General features: G+C 38.4%; 1 protein-coding gene across 3 annotated transcripts in view; it reads right to left on the bottom strand.

Moving 5' to 3' along the window:
• Positions 1-24,645, bottom strand: part of LOC105465405 (charged multivesicular body protein 3) — a 120,288-nt gene that overhangs the window by 27,387 nt on the left and 68,256 nt on the right. For 2 of the 3 annotated variants that reach the window (XM_011713874.2, XM_011713873.2), the window contains one exon: positions 9,879-9,939. In XM_011713874.2, coding sequence (XP_011712176.1) covers positions 9,879-9,939 — 61 coding nt within the window. Of the gene's footprint in view, positions 1-9,878; positions 9,940-14,489; positions 14,512-24,645 lie in introns of those variants that run through there. The other variant, XM_071077043.1, reaches the window with a different exon arrangement.

The raw sequence follows: 24,645 nt of genomic DNA on the forward strand, positions 1-24,645 counted from the left end.
TCAGCCTCCCGAGTAGCTGGGACTACAGTCACACATCATGCCCAGCAGTTTGTTCTTCATGTTGTGAAGTTTTGCCCTATGTTTTTTTCTAAGAGTTTCATAGTTTTAGCTCTTACATTTAGGTCTCTGATCCATTTTGGGTTAATTTTTGTATACATTGTTAGGTAAAGGTCCAACTAAATTCTTTTGCAAATGGATATTCAGTTTTCCCAGCACCATTTGTTGAAAACTGTCCTTTCCTCCACTGAATGGTCTTGCTACCCTTGTCAAAAATCAGTTGACAACAGGCAGAGTTTTTCTGGATACCTATTTTATTCCATTGGTTTATATGTCTGTCTTTATGTTAGTTTAAGTACATTGATTTTCTCTCTGTAGCTTTGTAGCAACTTTTGAAACCAGGAAGAGAGTGGTCAAACTTTCTTTTTTTAAGACTATTTTGATTATTTAGGGTCTCTTAAGATTCTATAAGAATTTTAGGACAGATATCTCTATTTCTACAAAAAATGTCATTGGGATTTTGATAAGGATAGCACTTTGAATGTATAAGATTGCTTTGGGTAGTACTGACATCTTAACAATATTTAATCTCCCAATCCATGAAAATGAGATATCTTTCCATTTATTTATGTCTAATTTCTTTCAGTAATATTTCATCATTTTCATTATACAAGTCTTTTGCCTCCTTGGTTAAGTAAATTCCTAAGTATTTGATTATTTTTGATGCTATTGAAAATGGGTTTTCTTAATTTCCTTTTCAGATTGTCCATTGTTAATATAGAGAAATACAATTGATGTTTTTGGTGCTGATTTTATATCTTGCTACTTTATTGAATTTATTAGTTCTAATAGGTCTTTTCTGAAAAATCTTTAGGGTATTACACTTATAGTATCAGCTGCAAATAGATTTTTACTTCTTCCTTTCCAATTTAGATACTTTTAACTATTTTTTTCTTGTCTAATTCCTCTGGCTAGAAGTTCAATATTACGTTAAAGAGAAGTGGCAAAAGTGGGTCTCCTTGCCTTGTTCCTGATTTTAGAGGAAAAGCTTTTAGTCTTTCACCATTTACTATGATAGTCCCTGTGGTTTTTTTCATACATGGTTTTTACTATGTTCAGGTCCTTCTATTCCTAGTTGTTTTTAGCATGAAAGGGTGCTGAATTTGGCCAAATGCCTTTTCTGTGTCAATTGAGATGATAATGTGAGTTTCTTTTCCCCTTCTTTCTGTTAATGTGATATATTACACTGATCAAATTTTATATGTTGAATCATTCTTGCATTCCAGGATAAATCGCACTTGGCCATGATGTGTTTAATGTGTTGCTGGATTTGGTTTGCTAGTAGTCTGTTGAAGATTTTTGCATCAATGTTCATAAGAGATACTGGTCTACAGTTTTCTTGCAGCATCTTTGTCTGATATTATATCAAGACAATACTGGCATCACAGAATGAATTAGGAAGTGTTTTCTTTTCTTCAATTTCTTGAAGTTTGAGAAGCACTGGTGTTAGTTCTTAACTGTTTGATAGAATTTACCAGTGAAGTCATCAGGTCCACAGCTTTTCTCTGTCAAGATATTTTTGATCACTGATTCACTCTCCCTGCTAGGTATAAGTCTGTTCACATTTTCTATTTCTTCATGTTCCAATCTTGGTAAGTTTTATGTTTCTAGTAATTTGTCCATCACACCTAGGTTACACAATTTATTAACATACAATTGTCCATAGTATTCTTATAATCTTTATTTCTGTGGAATCAGTAGTAATGTCTCCACTTTTAACTCTGATTTTAGTACTTTCAACCTTCTCTTCTTCCTTAGTCAATCTAGTTAAGGCATATACATTTCGTTGTCTTTTTCAAGAACCAACTATGGACTTTGTTAATGCTCTATTCTTTTTCTGTTCTGTTTGTCTCTGCTTTTATCTTTATTATTTCCTTCATTCTGCTAGATTTGGGTTGAGTTTGTTCTTGTTCTATTTCCTTTAAGTTGAAAGCTAGGTTGTTCACCTGAGGTTTTTTGTTTTTTTTTTTTTTTTTTTTTGAGACACGGTTTCACTCCCGTCACCCAGGCTAGAGTGCAAGGTGGGTCACCATTGCAACTCACTGTAACTTCTGCCTCTGGGTTCAAGCAGTCTTCCCACCTCAGCCTCCCAAGTAGCTGTGACTACCCATAGACTACAGCACCTAGCTAATTTTTGCATTTTTGATAGAGACAGGTTTCGCCATGTTGCCCAGGCTAGCCTCAAACTCCTGGGCTCAAGTGATCTGCCCGCTTTGGCCTCCCAAAGTGTTGGGATTAAGCCACCATGCCTGGCATTCATTCTTAATGTAAGCATTTATAGCTATTAATTTTCCTCTGAGTGTTGCTTTTGCGGCACCTTCTAACTTTTGGTATGTTCTGATTTGGTTTTTACTTGTCTGTAAGTACTTTCTAATTTCCTTTGTGATTTCTTTTTTCACCCATTGGTTAAGAATGTGTTGCTTAATTTCCATACATTTGTGAATTTTCCAGTATTCTTTCTGTTACTGATTTCTAATTTCATCCTGCTGTGGTCAGAGAAGATACCTTATATATCTTTTAAATTTGACTGAGACTTGATTTAAGTCTAACATATGGTCTTGTCCTAAAGAATGTCTCATGTATATGTGAGAAGAATGTGTATTTTGTTGTTGGGTAGTATTCTGTATACATCTTTAGATCTAATTGTTTTATTTCTTTATTTTTTTTTTTTTTTTTTGATGGAGTCTCGCTCTGTCTCCCAGGCTGGAGTGTAGTGGCACAATCTCGGCTCAACGTAACCTCCACCTTCCAGGTTCAAGTGATTCACCTATCTCAGCCTCCCGTACCTGGGATTACAGGCACAAACCATGACACCCAGCTAATTTTTGTATTTTTAGTAGAGACGGGGTTTCGTCATGTTGGTCAGGCTGGTCTCAAACTCCTGATATCAGGTGATCCACCTGCCTCAGCCTCCCAAAGTGCTAGGATTATAGGTATTAGCCACTGTGCTCTGCCTTCATTCTTCAGGACCCCTGTTTTCCTACCTAATTCCTATCTAGTTAATAGACCCATTGTTGACAGTGGGGTATTGTCTAACTATTACGGAAGAACTATTTCTCTAATTCTGTCCACTTTTGCTGCATATGTTTTGACAGTCTGTTATTATATACAAAAATATGTACACTTGTTTTATCTTCTTGCTGTATTTAATCTTTTATTAATATATAATATCCTTCTTTGTCTCATATAATCTTTATTTAAAGTCTGTTTTATCTGATAATAACATAGCCGTTCCTGCTGTCTTTTATTTACTATGTCCATAAAATATCTTTTTCCATCCTTTTTGCTTTCAATCTATTTGCATTTTTGGATCTAAAGTCTTACTCTTGTAGACAGCATATATGTTTTTAAATATAAGATTATGTTTTATAAAATTCATTCTGCCAATATCTGTTATTTGATTGGAGACTTTAAATCCATTTACATTCAAAGTAATTACTGTGGGCTGGGCACAGTGGTTCATGCCTGTAATCCTAGCACTCTGGGAGGCCAAGGCAGGAGGACTGCTTGAGTCCAGGAGTTCCAGACTAGCCTAGGCAACATGATGAAACCCTGTCTCTACAAAAAATACAAAAATTAGCTGGTGCAGTGGCATGCATCTATAGTCCCAGGTACTTGGCAGGCTGAGATGGGAGGATTGCTAGAGTCCAGGAGGTCGAGGCTGCTGTGAGCCGTGTCACGCCACTGCATTCCAGCCTGGGTGACAGAGCAAGACCCTATCTCAAAAAAAAAAAAAAAAAAAAAAAAAAGGAATTATTGATAAGGACAAATTGTCTTCTGCCAACCTGTCATTTATTTTCTGTATGTCATAGCTATTTTGTCTCTTATTTCCTGCATTAATGTTTTCTTGTGTGTTTACTTGATTGTTTTGGTAATGAAATGTTTTAATTCCCTTCTTATTTCCTTTTGTATAGCCATTTTCTTTGTGGATACCACAGGGATTATGCTTAACATCCTAAACTTATAACACTCTAATGTGAATTTGCATGAGCTTCTTTGTTTTTGAGTCTCACTTTATCACTCAGGCTAGAGTGCAGTGGTATCATGATCTCAGCTCACTGCAACCTCCGTCCCCCGGGTTCAAGCAATTGAACCCACTGCTTTCTGGCCTCTAATGTTTCGGATGAGAAATCTTCTAAAATCTTATGAGGATCCTTTGTATGTGACAAGATGTTTCTCTCTTGCTCCTTTTAAGATTTTCTCATTGTCTATGGCTTTCTACAGTTTGATTATAATGTGTCTTTCTTGGCGAGATCTCACTTGAGTTTATCCTACCTGGAGTTCACTGAACTTCTTGGAGGTTTATATTCATATCTTTCATCAAATCTAGGAAGTTTTCAGCCATTTCTTCAAAACTCTTCCTGCACCTTTCTCTCTCTTTTCTCCTAAAATTTCCACATTGCATGTTGGTCTACTTGATGATGTCTGACAGGTTTCTTAGGCTCTGTCCATTTATTTTTTATTTTTTATTTTTTTTATAGACAGGGTCTTGCTCTGTTGCCCAGGCTGGAGTGCAGTGGCATGATCATGGCTTACTGCAGCCTCAAGCTCCTGGACTCAAGTGATCCTGCCTCAACCTCCTGGGTAGGCAGGACTACAGGCATATATCACCACACCTGGCTAATTTTTGTTTTTATTTTTTGCAGAGATGAGGTTTTGCCGTGTTGCCCAGGCTCGTCTCAAACTCCCGGCCTCAAGCAACACACCTGCCTCAGCCTCCCAAAGCGTTGGGATTATAGGCGTTAGCCATTGCAGCCAGTCTCATTTTTTTCTTCTGTTCCTCAGACTTCATAATTTCAATTGTTTTATTTTGAAGTCTGCTGATTCTTTATTTTACCTGCTCAAATATGCTTTTGAATCATTCAAGTAAGGTTTTCACTTCAGTTATTACACTTTTCAGCTCCAGAATTTTGGTGTTTCTTTTCTTGTTTTCTATCTTTCCATTGATATTTCCATTTTATTCCACTGTTTTTTTTTTAACTTAATCCACCTCTTCCTTTAGTTCTTTGCACATCTGTAAGATACTTGCTTTAAGTGTTTGTTTAGCAAATCTACCATCTAGTCTTTCTCAGCAACAGTTTCTAGTGACTTACTTTTCCCTGCTTTGAGGAGGCCATATTTTCCTGTTTCTTTGTATGCCTTATGATTTTACTGAATGTTTGAATCTTCTAATGTGATAACTCTGGAGATCAGATGCTGCCTCTTCCCCAGGGCTCGTCAGGTTTGGTTTTGTTTTCTTTTTTGTTTTTTAAAATTGGCATAGGATTTCTGTGGTAAAGATCAGCACAAGGTATAAACTCAAGGTCTTCTGAGCTATTTTATGAGCCTGTACCATTCCCTGGGCATGCACAGTGACTTCTATATTCCCTCATATATACAGCTACTTTTGAGTAGCCTAGCTCTTGATGACAGAAATGTAAAATGGCACAGCTGCCATGGAAAACAGTAAATGGTTCCCCCTAAAATTAAAAATACTATTATTATTTGATCCAGTAATGATTTCGTTTATGTATGCAAAAGTACTGAAAAGAATTGGAAGCAAAACAGGTATCTGTACCTCCATCTTCATAGCAGCATTATTCACAATAGCCAAAAGGTAGAAACAATCTAAATGTCCATCAGCAGATGAGTGTATAAATAAAATATGGTATATACAGGCAACAGAATATTAGCCTTAAAAAGGAATGAAATTCTGATACCTGCTACAACATGGATGATCCTTAAAAACATTACAGTAAGTGAAATAAGCCAGACACAAAGACAAATATTATTTGATTCTACCTATATGAGGTACTTAGAATAGTCAAATACTTAGATACAGAAGGTAGAATAGTGGTTATAGGGGCTGGGGGTAGGGAGAAATAGGAAGTTATTGTTTAATAGGTACAGAGTTTCAGTATGGATGAGGAAAAGGATCTGGAGATGGATAGTGGTGATGGTTGCACAACATTATGAATGCACTTACTGCCACTGAACTGTACACTTAAAAATGGTTAAAATGGTCAGCTTTATTTTATGTAAATTTTACAATAAAAATAAATAAAAATCAGCAGCAAGACTAGTATGACTCACTTATAAATAAACATTTGGGTATAAATACAAAAACAGAGAGAAATATATCTGGAAAAGGATGATCATAAAAAGTATTTGTGGTGGTTATCTCTAAGTGGTTAAACTTCAGGGCGATTTTAACTTTCTTCTTTCTACTTTTCTGAATTTTCACATGTGTATATTTCACCTTTATAGTCATGAGTACTCACCCAAGCTGACTATTTTCATTTGAGGAGCAGATGAAATGAATTACCTAAATTCATTCCAATTATTGCCTATAATGAGTGTTCAAAATGTGTTACATTTGACTGAAAGCTAAACATGTGGACTACCATAAATCTTCCATGAGAAGCTGAGAACACCCTATAGTTACATTTTGCTTTAAGTTACTTAACTTGTTATTTAAGTATAACATATATACAGAAAAGTAAACATAACTGTACAGCTATATACATTTTCACAAATTAAACATGCTCATGTAACCAGGACCTAGATCAAGAAACAGAGTATCACCAACATGCCACAAGGCCCCCTTATGTCACCTTTAATCCACCATTTCCCCCCAATAAGCATAGCCAATAGCTTGACTTCTGAGAACATAAATTTGTTTTGCAGTTGCTCATTTTTATACTAGTATTTCTTTTTAAATCCATTCACCTTGACTGCTAGTATAAAACCAAATGAAAAACCAACTGCTACGATAAACCTTCATATGCTTTCACAAGTAACATTTAAAGCAATCACATTACTTCAGAGTCACACTTTATCAAAGTGCCCCATCCCCCTTTTTGGTATCACCATCAAGTAGTGAAGTCTCTACTGTATGCCAGGTACTGCCCTAAACATTTTACATATATTCACAGATTTAACTGTCACAACAATTCTAAGAGATTCAAAGAAGTTTATATAAGGACAGGTGATATCAGAGTTTAAACCTGGTAATGTTAAGACTCCAAAATCCATGATCTTTTTCTGATATCATGTTAGAGTTAGTAAATTAATAAATTACTATTAATGACAAATAATAGGAAACATACATGAAAGATATTGGGCTTGAAGATCGTCATTTAAAAGGCAAAATGAGCTATGGATGTGAGAAGAAATACAGTGAGCATAGCACAAAAAAGGAATATGCAAGGCTGTGAGATACTAATGAAACTTATGAGGTTTCTAACATTTATTTTTGACACAAATCAATTATTATAATTGTCATACATTTTACCTCTACATGTTACAAGCCCCACAATACATTATTATTTTTACTTTCAAGAGTCAGTAAGTTAAACACATTCTTAAGAGGAAAAAATAATTTATATTTACTTATATATTTACCATTTCCAGCATACTTTATTCCTTCATATAAATCCAAGTTTGTATCTGGTATGATTTTTCTTCAGCCTACAACCTCTTTTAACATTTATTTTATCGGCAACAAATTCTTTCTGGCTTTTGTTTGAAATTATCTTTATTTCACCTTCACCTATGAATGTTATTTTCATTGGACTTAAATCTAGGATAACATGGGGTTGTTTTGTGGGGTTTTTCTCACCATATGAAAGATATTCTAGTTTGCATTGTTTCTGATAAGAATTTAAAAATCATTCTTATCACTGTTTATTGGACCTAAATTTGTCTTTTTTGGGGGGTTATCTTTTTGGTTTTCAGTAATTTGATTATGCTTTGCCTTTGTATGGTTTTGTGTTTATTCGATTTGGAGATGAGTTCCTTGGATCTGCAAGCTTAACAGCTTTCATCATGTTTGAAAAACATTCAGTTACTATTTCATATGATCTCTTCCTGACCCCTCTCCTCCTGAGACTCAAATTACACACATTAGCTCACTTGATATTAAAAGCTCTGTGTTGTTGTTTTTTCTTTTTTCTGTCTGTACTACAATTTGGATAATTTGTATTACAGGTTGAATATCCCTTATCCAAAATGCTTGGAAACCAAATGTCTTTCAGGCTTTAGATTTCGGAAGCTTTGCATCATACCAGTTGTATATCCCTAATCAGAAAATCCAAAATCCAAAATCTGAAATATTTGGGCTGCTGATAGGACACTCAAAGGAAATGCTCATTTGAACATTTTAGATTTTGTATATCTTCAATTTCACTTATCTCATTTTCTGTAGTGTCTATTCTGCTGTTAAACCCATTTAGTGAGTCTTCATTTAATTTCACTTCATTTCAGATCTTTCACCTCTAGAAATTCCATTTTGTTATTTTCTGTATTTTGTATTTATCTCCTCATTATGTATTCATTATCCTTTAATCTCAACATATTTATAATAGCTGCTTAAAAATCCTTGACTGTGAATTCAATCATCTGTTTTTTTCGTGGGGGTTTTGGATTTTTGGTTTTTTTTTTTTAATCTATTTCTATTACCTGGCTTTTCTCCTGATTTGGGGTTGCATTTTCCTGCTTCTTCATAATAGTATCTCATTGGAAGCTGGCCACTGTGTATGTTTCATTGTTGGGTGTCTGAATTTTGTAGTCTTCCCTTAAAGAGTGTTAATCTTTACTTTGGCAGGCAGTCAAATTACCTGCAAATCAGCCTTCAAGTCTTTTAAGTCTTATTGGTTAGTTGGTATGGGCTTGTGGTAGCCTTTTTTCTAGGACTACCTACCTGATCCTTATTATTAAGGTGTGACTCTTCTGAGGTCTCTACTGAACATCCCAGAGGTTCAACAAAGTCTCTTTTCTGTGTCTGATCAGAACTCAACCACTTCTCAATCCTTTATTAGCTCTAGGAATTATTCACCTTACAGCTTCCTGGTAGTTCTGTTCCTAGTAATTGTTATTTGCCCAGCCTCTCAGAATTTCACTCTAAGCATGCACAGCTTAGTATTCAGTCAAAGACTCCAATGGATCCTATGGAGACATTTGAAGTTCTTTCTCTGAGTATTTCCCTTCTCTCTGATACTCTGCCCCACAAATTCCAGCCACTCTCTGAACCCTTATCTCTATTCTCAACCCAGTGAAACCACTATGCTCTGCTTGGAATGTCTTTCCATGGGCTATAATCCAGAAAGTATCTCCAAGCAGAATGACAGGGTCATATTAAGGCTCTCTGTCTTTGTTTCTATTCTCTCAGTGATCACAACCCTGTACTGCCAGCTGTCCAATGTTTGAAAACAGCTGTTTCACAGATTTTTGTCCAGTTTTTTTTCTCTCTTTCTTTGTCCAAAATTTTATTTACAATGAGAATGCAAGTTGAAAAGCAATTACTCCTTCATGGCTGGGAATGGAATTTCCCTCTCCAATTCTTTTTAAAGAAAGTGATACTGGGATACCTTTATGATATTAACTCTTCTCCAATCATGAGTGTTAAAAACCTTAAAAGTTTTAAATATTACCATCCCTTTGTAAATCACCTTAAATGGTACTAAACAAACAAAAAAAATCAACTTTATTTATAAACATACTGTCCTCAATTTACAGTCATGCTAAGATAAACAGAGCAGTGACAATGGAATTGTATCCCTTACTTATGTATAATTTATTTAATTTGAATTCCATAAAAGACAATTCTTTATAAGTAGCAAGAGGTTTCTTTTGCTCTTCCAAAATATAAAGTTTCTTCTAACTCATGATCTTTTTTAAAAATACTGATTACAGAATTAAAAAGCAAAATAAGTCAGACAGCTATAAGTAACTGATATAGGAATAAACTATGTCTTATGATATATAAATGCAGTTTATTTTTATGAACTGAAGCAAAATATACCAAGAAGGTGAAAAATAGAAGACATAAAATGATAACTTACCCCTTATTTGCCTGTCCACAACTCTCATTTCCTTTCTTATCTTCAATGACCACTCATTGACCTGGGAAAATTTTTAGAAAAGGAATGAGAAGAAAAGCTGAAACTCCTAACTCAATCTAATTTGACAATTTTGTATTAACTCTACATTTATTCCAGATACAAAATTAAAAAAAAAAAAGCCATTTTCAAAGACAGAGCTTTAGAGTCAAATTTTACTTTTTTTAAAATTTCACCTCTTTTTATTCACAGTGCACAGGAGTTTCACCTTATTCAAAGATTTGTAGCTGAAGGCAGGCTGTAAGCAGCACTTTATATAAAACCTCAGAAAGAGTATGGTACTCTCTAGGTACACAAAGATTTGAAGAGGTCCAAGTGCACAGTTAGCTTTAAGAGCATCAGAAAATTTTCATCTTTCACAGGTAATCATTTCAAAAACTATTCTGCCTGTGTCATGAGAACTCATCTTTCCCTTTTTCCCTTTAACAATAATGCTTTTCCATTTTACAAAAGAAAAGCATTCCCCTAACCTATGTCTCTTATTACCATGGTAGTTCCCTGACAGGCAAACATTTCTGAAGCACTAAACAGAGGGTGGACTGGAAATGCTGATGGAGGTGTTGAGGAAGTAGTAAATTACTCTAAGGATTACCAAATTGTTATGCAAGTGAACTGTTTTCCAATTCTTCACGTTTCAAAAACCCTGTAGGAAAACCTGAGTTGTGTGAGTCAATCATTAAAAGTCAATTTTATGCTAAATTACTATGTGCTTTTTAGTACATGACTCAGAAGTTCAAAAAAATGAGTGACACTGCTATAACTAAACTCCTTCCATTACCCTTTTATTACATCAACAAGGTTTCTCAGCACTTGAGTCTAATAAATCATAAAACAGGAACAGAATTTATGCTGAACCCTTGTAGCATTCATTCATGTAGCAGTCATCCATGGACATACAGACTAAATGGCATTTTTTAAAAGTCCATACCATTAGAAGATGTATTTCCAATAAATTTCATTTTTAATGTTTAATATTGAACAAAATCTGTAAACTATTATGCAACAACAATTGTAATAATTTGTGAAAGTTGTCAGAGTCAAAATGAAGTCACTAGTGTATTAAAAAATCTGACATATACAGCTGGAAAGGCTAAGAGGGTTCTCACACTTGTATACCTAGACAAAAACTATTACAAAAGACTCTGCAAAAACCACAGCCTTGCTTGCTCAGAGGCACTGCAATCTTACACAAAAAATACTTTCGCAAGGACATCTGCCCAGCAACTGCCTGTCCAACCTTGGACTGGCATCACTCTTGTTATTGATCTCTGTAGCCAAGGATAATCATTTCAAAACAATTACATAACCCTCCTTTTCCCTTTAAAAATCTTTGCCTTCCTTTACGTCCTTGAATATATACATAGTTTACCATGGCAAGCACATTCCCACTGCAATGCTGTTGCCAAAGAACCATCATTTCCTTCTAGGGAACCTCTCTCTGCTTGTTATTTAGGTTGACCAACTCCACTCAGAAGAAATACTTAAGCACTTAAAACTGTATGCTCATACAAGTTTTAAAAATCTAATCAGGTTTATGTAGTTTTTTTCAAAGTGAAATTTATATAATTAATCATTTTAAAGTATACAATTCACTGGCATTTACTGCATATACAATGTCATACAACCACCACCTCCCTATACCCTTTAAATAATCTCTTCCTATCTCCCCCTCCCCAGTTCCCTGGCAACCACTAATTTGCTTTCTGTCTCTATGGGATTGCTTATTCTGAATATGAAAGGAATCACACAATGTGTTAACTTTTCGTTTGTGGTTCCTTTATTTAACATGATGTTTTCAAGGTGCCTCCATGTTGTAGCATGTATCAGTACTTCAGTCCTTTTTATGGCTGGGTATTATTTCTTTATATGTGTATAACACAACTCGTTTATTCATTCAACTGTTAATGCATGTGCATGTCTGGGTTGTTTATACCTTTTGGTTACCATTTCTACCACATCTCACCAATACTTGTTATTTTCTAATTTTTTTATGATAGCTGTCTGCTGAGTGTGAAGTGGCATCTCACTGTTTTGATTCACATTTTCTTAATGCCCAGTGAAGTTGGATATTTTTTTTTTTTTTTTTGAGACGGAGTTTCGCTCTTTGTTGGCCAAGTTGGAGTGCAGTGGTACTGTAGCAGGACGAGTGGCAGACAAAAATCCTCAGACACCGAGTTAAAGAAGGAAGGGGTTTATTCGGTCGGGGGCATCGGCAAGACGCCTGTTTCAAGAGCCGAGCTCCCCGAGTGAGCAATTCCTGTTCCTTTTAAGGGCTCACAACTCTAAGGGGGTGCGTGTGAGAGGGTTGTGATTGATTGAGCAAGCAGGGGGTACATGACTGGGGGCTGCATTTACCGGTAATTAGACTGGAACAAAACAGGACAGGGATTTTCACAGTGCATTTCTATACAATGTCTGTAAGATAACATAACCAATTAGGTCAGGGGTCGATCTTTAACTACCAGGCCCAGGGTGTGGCGCCAGGCTGTCTGCCTGTGGATTTCATTTCTCCCTTTTAGTTTTTACTTCTTCTTTCTTTGGAGGTGGAAATTGGGCATAAGACGATATGATGGGTGGTCTCCTCCCTTATTCCCCCCTTTTGAGACTCTCATTTTATTAGTGGGAGTTCTCACTTTCATTTTCACTACCCATGTCTTCTTGCAAGACAGACTGATAGTGATTCATATAGCACACTTGTGCTGAAGCATTTTGGTGAACTAAGGTAGTGATGAAGCTTTTTATCATTTGAAGAAGTACAGGTATCAAACAAGGGAGCAGTAGGCAGGTTCCTATTATTATTATAACTCCTATTATAAGAGTTTTAAATCCTCCTAGCGCTGGGAACCATTTTCCAAACATGGCCCCAGGATCAAATCCATGCCACACTTGCATGGGCACATGTGCCAGTTTTGTCATGTTTCTAGGTCTTCAACTACTTGCCCTTGATCATCTATTTGTAAACAGCAATTAGTAAGGTTAAATTTCCCACAGATCCCTCCTTTAGCTGCTAGCAAGTAGTCGAGAGTCAATCTATTTTGACAGATAGCATTTCTCATCAGAGTTTCTTGCCAGGCCAGAATAGTCAAGCCTCTGCTGGTTTTATTAGTGATTATTTCTAAGACAGCTTGTAACCGTATGATTCGTTTGATCATGTAAATGGGGGTCCGGTATCCCCACAAGCTTGTGCCCAAGTAGCAGGCCCATAATATTGTATGATTCTCTGAGGGGGCCATTCATCATCTTTCCAATTTCCTATAACTATCCTTCTCTTTTCACGGGAAGCACAGACAGGGAAGCCCAGGAGTTCGCCTGTTTTTATGGGCAGTAGGAAGAAAGACGGTTTAATAGTGCCAATAACACAACTACCTGCCCACTAGTCAGGTAATCTGGCATAAACTCCATGCCCACATATCCAATATAATCCAGTGGGGGCTGTCCAGTCCCGGTGGGACTCCGGGTGGGTCCACACGGTTTGCAACTTTTGGAATTTGCTGAATGAATTCCTCTCTGTTTTATCTGAACTCCACCAAGTGACTGTTTTTGTGGTACCAATATACAGTTTCTGTCCCAGACAACTAAGTCGTCCTACAGGGTGAGTGAATTCTTTTCCTTCTCTAGCTATGCAATATTGTCCAATAACTGAGGCTTTTAGGACCCAGAAATTATCAAGGTGATTATTTTGAGCTGGGAATTCATCAGGAACTGGGTCTGTAGGTACTAATTCTCAGAATTCCCATGGCCATTGATCTCTCATTACAGTTCCTCCACATACATAATATGAAGTGACATTGAGAGACTGGGCTACATGCTCAGCTAATCGCAAAAACAAATTTCTTGTTTTTCCTGGAATTTCTGGTACTGGTATATTTAGCTCATCATAGAAAGTTTGAAACACTGGTTCAGGAGAGCGTCTGTAAACTTCTCCTTGAACCAAGATATTTACTCGAGGATCCAGTCTGGCCCCATCAATTCCTAAGGTCACACGCTCCCCTTTTTTCCAGAGAGGATCCAGGGGATTGGTTATTACTAGCTCTAAGGGGTTACACTGTCCCTTAGTACAGGAAGGGCCATTTTTTCCTTTCTGAAGGTGGACTGGATCCTCTTCATTTTTTTATCCAAGTGACCCAAATGACACAAGACCAGTAGCCACACTCATTTCCATACAGTCCTAATTCATGACAAATATACTTATTTTTGGTCATATAGCCTCTTTCCCAACTAAAAGAGCCACATCCCCTTCCTAACTTACTGCTATTAATGACGGCACAGGCATCAAATTTCAAGGTGACTTGTTTGGGCACCCTTTTTTTTTTCTGTTTTGGCTAACACTTTACTGATATCATTTATGAGTCCCTACCAGTCTTCAGTTCTTAATCTTATTTTAAAAACTGTGGTCATGGGAGGCTCAGATGAGGCAAAACACACATCAGGTTGGTCATTTCCTGGGCTACATATCTTGTAGAGAATAACATTATACAAACAAGTTCTTTTTAAGGTTCCAGTACACTTCTAATGACCATAAAATAATAGGACCATAGCAACCTTTTGTCCTACCTCAGTGACTTGATGTATACACTGGAAACAGCCCTCAGTCTGAGGAAGGTCAGTTGAAGTCCTTACTGTATAAGTCCAAATTTTAAGGAAAATGAGTCCCGTGATGAGTTTCCTCATGCTTCGGCCATGCATGGACCAGTCAGCTTCCGGGTGTGACTGGAGCAGGGCTTGTCGTCTTCGTCCGAGTCATTTTGCAGGGGATGGCGAAGCTGCTCCCATCCACGTACTGCTCACAGTCTACTGATGTTTAAGGATGGTCTCGGAGGTTGGGCCTGCTAGAATAAACTGAGTCCAACACCTCTACACAGTTATGTTCAACTGGGCTCTCTGATACCAGGAGCAAGGTGGTGGGGTTTAGGGTGTTGCAAACTTCAGTGGTTATGTGGGGATTTTCACATAGCCAGCTTTGGTACTTGGTTAATCTAGCATTTGTTAACCAATGATGTCCTTTGGTATTTATTAAAGTTACCATAGCATGGGGAGCCTTTATATTCAGGTTTTGCCTAAGGGTTAGTTTATCTGCTTCTTGTGCTAACAGGGCCGTTGCTGCTAGGGCCCTTAGACCTGGGGGCCAGCCTTTGGAAACCCTGTCTAGTTGTTTTGAGAGATAGGCCACTGGCCTTGGCCAGGGTCCCACAGTCTGGGTTAAAACTCCAACTGCCATTTTTTCTCTTTCTGACACATAGAGTGTAAAGAGTTTTGTCAGATCAGGTGGCCTTAGGGCCAGGGCCAACATGAGTTTTTCTTTTAACTCATGAAAACCTCGTTGCTGTTGGTTGTAATAGATGTAGTTTATCTAATCTACATTTTTATTAACAGTCACCCACCAAAATATTGACTTAAATCCTGCAACTATTTGATTTCCAGCTTTAAATTGACCTGGTATTCCTCGTGGGACTCCAGTTGTGTTAAATAGACATGAGAGTCGAAAGACCCACAAGGGGCTTCTCTCACTTTACAATGTCTTATTTTTTCTCCCTCTGGTTGATGAAATGCCAGGATGAAAGGGACAGCCATTTGGACTAAACTACAAGTGCCACTCCAGTTATTCGGCAGAGTCCCCAGTAAAGGTCTACCACAATACCACCACACATCTGCTCAGGGATGAACAAGGGCTGACTGATTGATAAGCTCTTGAAAATTCTTAAGCTCATCGCATCCCTTCAGGTCTCCCAGGAATGCTATGTTTCCTCCCTGTCGTGAGAGACACGAAGTGAACTTAGTGTTGGGAGATGGAAGCTAGACGGCCCTCGGGGGCTGAACCGCAGGGTGAAGAGAGAGCCTGGCATGACTTATTACTCCAAGCTGTAGAATCCTGGAAAACAGCTGCCATGCAGCCTACACCTGGTCGACTGGAGGACCACCTTAGTGGAAGGGGGACAATCTGGGCCTCTGGCCTGCCATGTGCACAAGCATAACATTTGCTTTTGTTTAACATGCAGATGGAACATTTGATCCATTTTAACCAGGCATTTGCATCTTAGTATCCTGTCTTAATTGCTAAAGTTTGTTTTAAGTCTTTAACTTCTATGATCCTCTAGTAAAATGAATGTATGGTTTTAAGGAAATTACAAAAACCAGTTGGGGCGGTCCATCCTTGCTCTTCAGTGGTCCACAGAACGTTTGACCAACTACAGCATGGAGGCTCTACATCGGGGGGCAAGACTCCTGGTTGGCACTGGGGTCTTTATTGAAATCTCTCTGGATTAAATGGTCCTAGTTTACCCATCCTTGCTCTTTAGTGGTACATAGAACGTTGGACCAACTACAGCATGAAAGCTCTACATCGGGGGGCAAGACTCCTGGTTGGCACTGGGGTCTTTATCGAAATCTCCCCTGATTAAATGGTCCTAGTTTACCCATCCTTGCTCTGCAGTGGTCCATAGAATGCTGGACCAACTACGGCATGAAAGCTCTACATTGGGGGGCAAGACTCCTGGTTGGCACTGGGGTCTTTATCGAAATCTCCCCGGATTAAATGGTCCTAGTTTACTAATGCCCAGTCTGAGGAGAGTCAGGAGGGACAAAAGTGCTTTTCTGAAATAGAAAGCTGTCTTTGACTTGGCAAGTCCTCACAGGGTATAAGAGGGCAAGCATTATATGCAATAGTTTGTGGTGAAATTGACTTGGTTATGTTGCTGACTAGATGGTCAGCAATAGAACAAGGAAAGAAGAAAGAGTAATAGAATAGATGAAAAGAGTTTAATTTTTCTTAGCTTTAGTTTGGTAGAGTTTTCCCCTGGGACTATGGTCCACGACTCTGGAGTGGGTGGCACTTTCTTGACTCAGGTGTGATGAATCCATCCTTTTTTTTTTTTTTTTTTTTTTCTGTACGAACGGCAGTCCCGGTGGTTAGCAGCACAAGGTAGGGTCCTTCCTAGGCTGGCTCAAGTTTTTCTTCTTTCCACCCTTTGATGAGAATGTGATCTTCAGGCTGGTACTGGTTTACTAGAAATTCTAGGGGTAGTACATGTGCTAAAAGACTTTTAGTTTTTTGTTTTTTTCAGTTACCCAGGAGGAACCATCAATCATCCTGTCCTGAAGGGAGTTCCTCCTAGGTCCAGTCAGACATCCGTATGGCAATTAAGATTTAGATCTCCTATTAGGAAACCTGCTGGGTTAAGGGAATTATCAGTGGTTAATGTTAAATCATCTTTCTCTCTTTGACTTTCCTTTCGCCTCTATCCTTCTCTCTCTCTCTCTCTCGCTCTCTGCCTCTCTCTTAATCTCTCTCTCTCTCCTTGACTCCCTCTTTGCCTGTCTCTTTCTCTCTTTTTGCCTCTTTTCCTCTGTCTCTTTCCTTTCTCTCTCTCTGCTGGTCTTTCCTTGCCTCTGCCAGCTGCTTATGCTGCTGTTCTCTGAACCACTGTGTGTTGGGGGTAGGGGGGTCTAAAACCAGCTGTAACCAAGTATCTATGTACCGCAGCTGGTCTGGGTACCCTGGCTTACAGGTTACCTTGTGCCATACCTTTGAAACAGGGGACCTGTCCAGGCTTCATTCTAATGGCCAACCTACCTCTAATGCTGGCCAGTCTATCTTACACAAAGTTTTAAGTTTTCCTGGTTTCATAGTACTCCATAGTCTCCCTTAAATCCTTTTGTTGAAATTTTTCAACATAGCTCCTAGTGGGGTGGGCTTACTTTATGCCTACCCATGTTTCCTTGAGACAAAACACCACACTCACACCACACACACATCACAAAACAACAGGTAAAAAGGGCACACACACACTTTTGTAGTTTACACCAAACCCAAATCGAAACCAAAATCAGAGTATCTGGAAATTCAAGCCAGGTCAAAACCAAGACCAAAGTATCACGCAATCCAAGTCAAGTCAAAAACAAAAACCATAGTGCCAGTACAGGCACACCGTGGGTGATCAGGCCATGCTTCCACTCAAATGGAGTGGGCAAGTTTCAAAGACTAGTCTTACCAAGTTTTAGATGTCTAAACTCCAAGTGCCCACTCCTTCCTGGTGTTCAGCCACTGCGTTGATCCTCCATGGGGGCCTGCCACACATTGCTCAGGCGAAGCGTCTCACTGGGGCAAATGCCTACCCGGGAGTACTCTCAGGATCCGCGTCACTCAGGCTGGTCGGAGTCCCCTGCAGGGATGTTCCACAGGGCAGGCTTAAGCCGCCTAAGGAGCTGCCTTGACCATCCGCCAATCACCTTGCTTCCCAGTCAGGGAACCAAGAAATGTAGCAGGAGAAGCGGCAGACAAAAATCCTCAGACACCAAGTTAAAGAAGGAAGGGGTTTATTCGGCCGGGGGCATCGGCAAGACTCCTGTCTCAAGAGCCGAGCTCTCCGAGTGAGCAATTCCTGTCCCTTTTAAGGGCTCACAGCTCTAAGGGGGTGGATGTGAGAGGGTCGTGATTGATTGAACAAGCAGGGGGTATGTGACTGGGGGCTGCATGCACCGGTAATTAGATCAGAACAAAACAGGATAGAGATTTTCACAGTGCATTTCTATACAATGTCTGTAATCTATAGATAACACAACCGATTAGGTCAGGGGTCAATCTTTACCAGGCCCAGGGTGTGGCGCCGGGCTGTCTGCCTGTGGATTTCATTTCTGCCTTTTAGTTTCTACTTCTTCTTTCTTTGGAGGCAGAAATTGGGCGTAAGACGATATGAGGGGTGGTCTCCTCCCTTAGCGCAATCTCAGTTCACTGCAACCTCCGCCTCCAGCATTCAAGTGATTCTCCTGCCTCAGCCTCCCAAGTAGCTGGGATTATAGGTGCTCACCACCATGCCCAGCTAATTTTTGAGTTTTCAATAGAGATGGGATTTCACCACACTGGCCAGGCTTGTCTCGAACTCCTGCCCTTAGGTGATCCACCTGCCTCAGCCTCCCAAAGTGCTGGGATTAAAGGCATGAGCCACTGCACCCGGCTGAAATTGGACATCTTTTCATGTGCTTGTTAGTCATTTCTATATCTCCTCTGGAGAACTGTTTATTCGTATCTTCTGTCCATTTTTTAATTGAGTTGTCTGTTTGTTGGGTTGTATGAGTTCTTTATACATTCTGATAGTAGTAGACCTTTCATTGATACATGATTTGCAAATATTTTCTTCCATTCAAGAAAGTCTTCTTTCTTGATAATGTCCTTTGAAATACAAAAGTTTTTAACTTTGAAAAAGTCTAGTTTATCTAAAGAATGTGTTTTTTGAACTTGTTCTTAAAGTCTCAGCTTAAATGTTACTTCAGGGAGACATTCCCTGACTCACAGAATAGGTTCAACCCTCCAGGCAGTACAACTGCACAGCACCCTATACCCCCACCTCTTTTGGAGAGCTACTTACAAGTATAGACTTTAAGCTCCAGAAAGTCAAAGACCTTCTCTTATTCACCAAGCCCTTGCATAATACCTGGCACAAAGGACAATAAATATCTGTTGAATTTAATTGCATGGAATACAAAATGTGATGGGACAAAAAATTTCAGCCATAAATAACACTTATGTAACAATCTTCAGAAACTTTCTATGTATGTTTTTAAATGTCAAAGAGTAAAAGTTTCATAAAATCTGTCAAAAAGAGAAATTCCTTTTAAACTTATAAAATCAAAAGGGGCTTTGCAAAAAAGAAAAACTTACCTAAGAGAAATCTGAAGAACCAAAATATCCAGTCATGTCTCAGACCAGTGCTTCTCCACCTGAACTACACAAAAGTCAACTGGGAACCTTTAAAAATACTAATTTAACTGGGCCATGGGTAGAGCCCAAATGACAGGTAGCATTTAAAATCTCTTCAGGTGACTGTAATGTTATGTTCAAGTTAAAAAACACAGTCTAAGACAAAGAGCTCAAGAAAATGTATCAAGCAAGTCTCATAATTGTAAAGACCACTACAATAAACAACAGGAAATTTAAAACAGATGTAAAGAAAATTCGACAAATATTAATTTAGTGCTGATAGGATTTCAGTAGTATGAGAGGCCCTTATAATTGATCAGTACAACAGAACATAAGGAGTACAGAATAAAAAAATCAATTAGTAAATTATACAATATATTTGAAAACCACAAGGAACCTCTAGAGTTTCACACTACCAAAATATTATCCTTTATTCAAAGTCATTCATAGAGAGTCTATTATATGCCAAACTAGGCAAAGGATACTAACACCATTAAGAGGGTATTTTCCATGAATCATGCTGAGAGACGGCTTAAGACAAATAGAAAACAAAATGATTGAATTCCTGTTCCATCCTTCACTGAAATTCATTCTAGGTGGACTGAAAACATTTGGAATGCAAAACTGTGGTGCTTTAAGAAGATAGTATAGGAGAACACATTTATGATTTCAGGTTAGACAAGGAGTTCTTAAACAAGACACAAAAGCAATAACCACTAAAAGGAAAAGGCTTGTTATTTTTATCTATATTGAAATTACAAATTTTTATTCACCATGACTCCATTAAGAAAGTAAAATGTTGGCCAGGCGCGGTGGCTTACACCTGTAATCCCAGTACTTTGGGAGGCTGAGGCGGGCGGATCACGAGGTCAGGAGATGGAGACCATCCTGGCTAACAGAGTGAAACCCTGTCTCTACTAAAAAATACAAAAAATTAGCCAGGCGTGGTGGCAGGCGCCTGTAGTCCCAGCTACTCGGGAGGCTGAGGCAGGAGAATGGTGTGAACCCAGGAGGCGGAGCTTGCAGTGAGCCAAGATCGTGCCACCGCACTCCAGCCTGGGTGACAGAGTGAGACTCCATCTCAAAAAAAAAAAAAAGAAAAATGTTACAAACTGGGAGATAATATTTGTAACCATATAAATGGTAATAAATAAAAGGCATTTACTTATTTTTTAAGAATGGAATTCTCAATATTGTACAGTCAGTCCTCTATATCCATGGGTTCTGCATGTGTGGATTCAACCAACTACAGTTCAAAAATATTTTAAAACAACAAATGGTTGGCTGTATCTGTATGGAACATATAGATCCTATCATTATTCCCTAAATACAGTGCAACAACTATTTACATAGCATTTACATTGTATTAGGTATTATAAGTAATCTAGAGATTAAAGTACACAGGAGGATGTACATAGATTATATGCAAATATTACCTCTTTCTTTTTAAATCAAGGACTTAAGCATCTATGGATTTTGGTATGGGCGGAGGGACCCTGGAACCAATCCTCCTCAGATACTGAGAAACAACTACATATGAAAATCTGCAGGATAATTTAAGTTTCTGAATGATATTGTCTTCTTCCAAAGAGGAATTACATTTGCTTCTGGCAAACATACAGCTTAAGTGTCCTGGCAATTGGTTCTTAACTAATCGTAATTAATCCTATCAGGGGATAGAGATTATTTGAAACTGGTCTTCAGTCTTTGTGAAAGCCAGTCTATTTCCAGGTCACTATTATTGCTATTCTTTCAGAGTCCCAACCAAAAGCCCTGAATATCTACTTACGAACTCCAATTTATTATTTATTTATTTACTTATTTTTAGATGGAGTCTCTCTCTGTCACCCAGGCTGGAGTACAGTAGTGCTCACTGCAACCTCTGCCTCCAAGGTTCAAACAATTCTCCTGCCTCAGCCTCCCGAGTAGCTGGGACTATAGATGCCCACCACCACACCCGACTACTTTTTGTATTCTTAGTAGGCATGGGGTTTCACCATGTTGGCCAGGCTGGTCTTGAACTACTGACCTCAGGGGATCTGTCCACCTCAGCCTCCCAAAGTGCTGGGATTACAGGTGTGAGTCACCATGCCCGGCCATGAACTCCAATTTTTATACTCCCCAACCACAGGGTTTGTCAAAAACTCTACTCAAATTCTATTTGCCAGCCACTGCATTAGGAATTAGAGGATCTCTTTAGAGGCAAGGTAGTTCCAAGAGATTGGGCTCATGTAACTGAGCTTCCCTCTTCGCTGAGATCTTGATTTTGCAATTTCTCACTGCCCTGGTAGCTTTCAGTGATTTCAAATAGTTACATTTTTTGTTTTGGCAAAGGGTTGGTTCAAAGCAACTTGGTCTATAAACACCTTCATGATTTTTTAAAGAACATGTTTCCTAGTTCTGTTCCATAAAAACGCTTAGAAGCAGGGACACTCAAGTAGCAAGAAGCATCATGTGTACTCAAATTTTGGTTTCTAAATAGCATTCCCGCTAAAAGAAACCACTGCATCTTGGAGAAATGGCCGATTTCAGGTCTCAGGCAAGGAATTCATAAATCACACCAGGATATATGCTAGAAAACAAGGAGGTATTCAAAGATCAGTAAAATTATGCTAAAAGCAGATAGGAACTGGCTTGAAATAGCTCCCACTGACCAAATGTATAAGTTTTTCAGCATCAAACAGAATAATGGTTAGGGCTATAACACACTAAATATACAAAAATCCATGAGTCCAAAATGGTGCTTCTGAGAGGCACAGGTGGAGAGAGAATGCATTTGATACCACTGGATACTATTATACCAATTCTTTATTCTAAATATTAGCAATTAAATAAAGAGCATTAAGCACTTATCCTGCATTTTCAATAGAAACTATATGTCAAGGTAACCAAATAGCCCCAGCTAATAAGAGACAGATCTTTACAGAAGACTGCCAGCTAAAAATGAAAAAGAAATCAGAGAATTAGAAAAATCACCACTCTAAAAACTCTTATAGAATAGCTGATTCCAGAAAGGGACATCTATAAACGTTAATGTGTCTAAGTGAAGGGTTACTGAAGAACTGGACATTCACACGGCGCTAAAATATCACCCCTCAGGTTAGTTACTAGCATAAAAAGGAAGAAAATGATGTAGAGATCTGGTGTGTCACTAACTCAACCAGGTGGCTAAAGTTATTAGCATCATTAATTACGAGACAAACAGACATTATATGCCTCCTGATGTGATACACTATGAAGTACACAGGTTGCCTGTGAGACATTCTTGCTAAAATTGTTTAACTTGGATCTTGTCAAACTTAGACCCAACTTCCATTTCATAGAAAACGCAAAGGGTAGAGAAAAAAGCTAACCACAAAAGGAACAAGATCATGTCCTTTGTAGGGACATGAAAGGAGCTAGAAGCCATTATCCTCAGCAAACTAATGCAGGATCAGAAAACCAAACACCACATGTTTTCGCTTATAAGTGGGAGCTGAATGATGACAACACATGGGCACATGGAGGGCAACAACACACACTGGGGCCTGTCAGCCAGTGCAGGGGGGGGCAGTTTGGGGGGTGGTGGGGGAGGGAGAGCATCAGGAAGAACAGCTAATGGATACTGGACTTAATACCTAGGTGATGGGATGATGTGCGCAGCAAACCACCATGGCACATGTTTACCTATGTAACAAACCGGCATATCCTGCACATATACCCTTGAACTTAAAAGTTGGGGGGGAAAAAAAAAACTAACCACAAGACACAGACAAATCCAGAACAAGGAACATTCTACAAAACAAACGCCCTACTTTACAAACAAGTCTTTATTCTTACAATGCTATAAGTAGAAAGCAGGGGATTTTTATTTATTATTATTATTATTAATATTATTTGAGATGGAGTCTTGCTCTGTCGCCAGGCTGGAGTGCAGTGGCGCAATCTTGGCTCACTGCAACCTCCCGCTCCCTGGTTAAAACGATTCTCCTGCCTCAGCCTCCCGAGTAGCTGGGATTATAGGTGTGCGCCACCACGCCCAGCTAATTTTTGTATTTTTAGTAGAGACTGGGTTTCATCATGTTGGCCAGGATGATCTCGATCTCCTGACCTCACGATCCAGCCGCCTCGGCCTCCGAAACTGCTGGGATTATAGGTGTGAGCCACCGAGCCTGACCCAAAACGGGATTTTTAAATAAAATCAAGTAACAGCCAAACACAAACCTCACTGAATCCTAAGTTTTAAAAAGTTATAAAAGACATACTGGGAACACTTGCGAAAATTTAAATAGGGACTAGATATTCAATGATATGAAGGTATTTTCGTTATATAGAATTTCCATATATTCTAGAGATGCAATATGAAATGTTGCAAAATGTGTTATATTTATAATCTACTTCAAAATGACTCAGCTGAAAAATATATATCAAATAACAGCAAAGTGCTATCAACATTTGATTATACAGGTTTTCATTGTACTATTTGCTGTGGTATGAATATTGGTGCATGTCCCCAAATTCGTATGTTGAATCCTAATCCTCAAGGTGATAGTATCAGGAGGTGGGGCCTTTTGAGAGGTGATTAGGTCCCTTAGGAATGGGATTAATGCCCTTATAAAATAGACCCAAGGGAGCTCTTTTGCCCCTTCAACCATGTGAGGACAGCAAGAAGACACCATCTATGAACCAAAAAGCAGTGCCCTCACCAGACACTATATCTGTCAGTGCCTTAATCACAGACTTCCTGGCCCCATAAACTGTAGAATATAAATTTCTGTTGTTTATAAATTACCCAGCTTGTAGTATTTTGTGATAGCAGCCCAAATGTACTAACAACTGCTATTATTTCTACTTTTCTAAAAATTTAAAAATTTTCATAATAAAATTTTAAAATAAAGTACTTGGCATTTCATAGGTGTTCTATTTTAAGAAGAAATTAAACTTGACAAGGTCTTTATGATAATATATACAATAGTGAAATGACAAGTCACATAATTGGAGAAGATAAAGATGTTCAATCTCACTGATAATCAGGAA

This window comes from Macaca nemestrina, chromosome 13 (genome assembly GCF_043159975.1).
Source record: "Macaca nemestrina isolate mMacNem1 chromosome 13, mMacNem.hap1, whole genome shotgun sequence".
Classification (NCBI taxonomy): domain Eukaryota; kingdom Metazoa; phylum Chordata; class Mammalia; order Primates; family Cercopithecidae; genus Macaca; species Macaca nemestrina.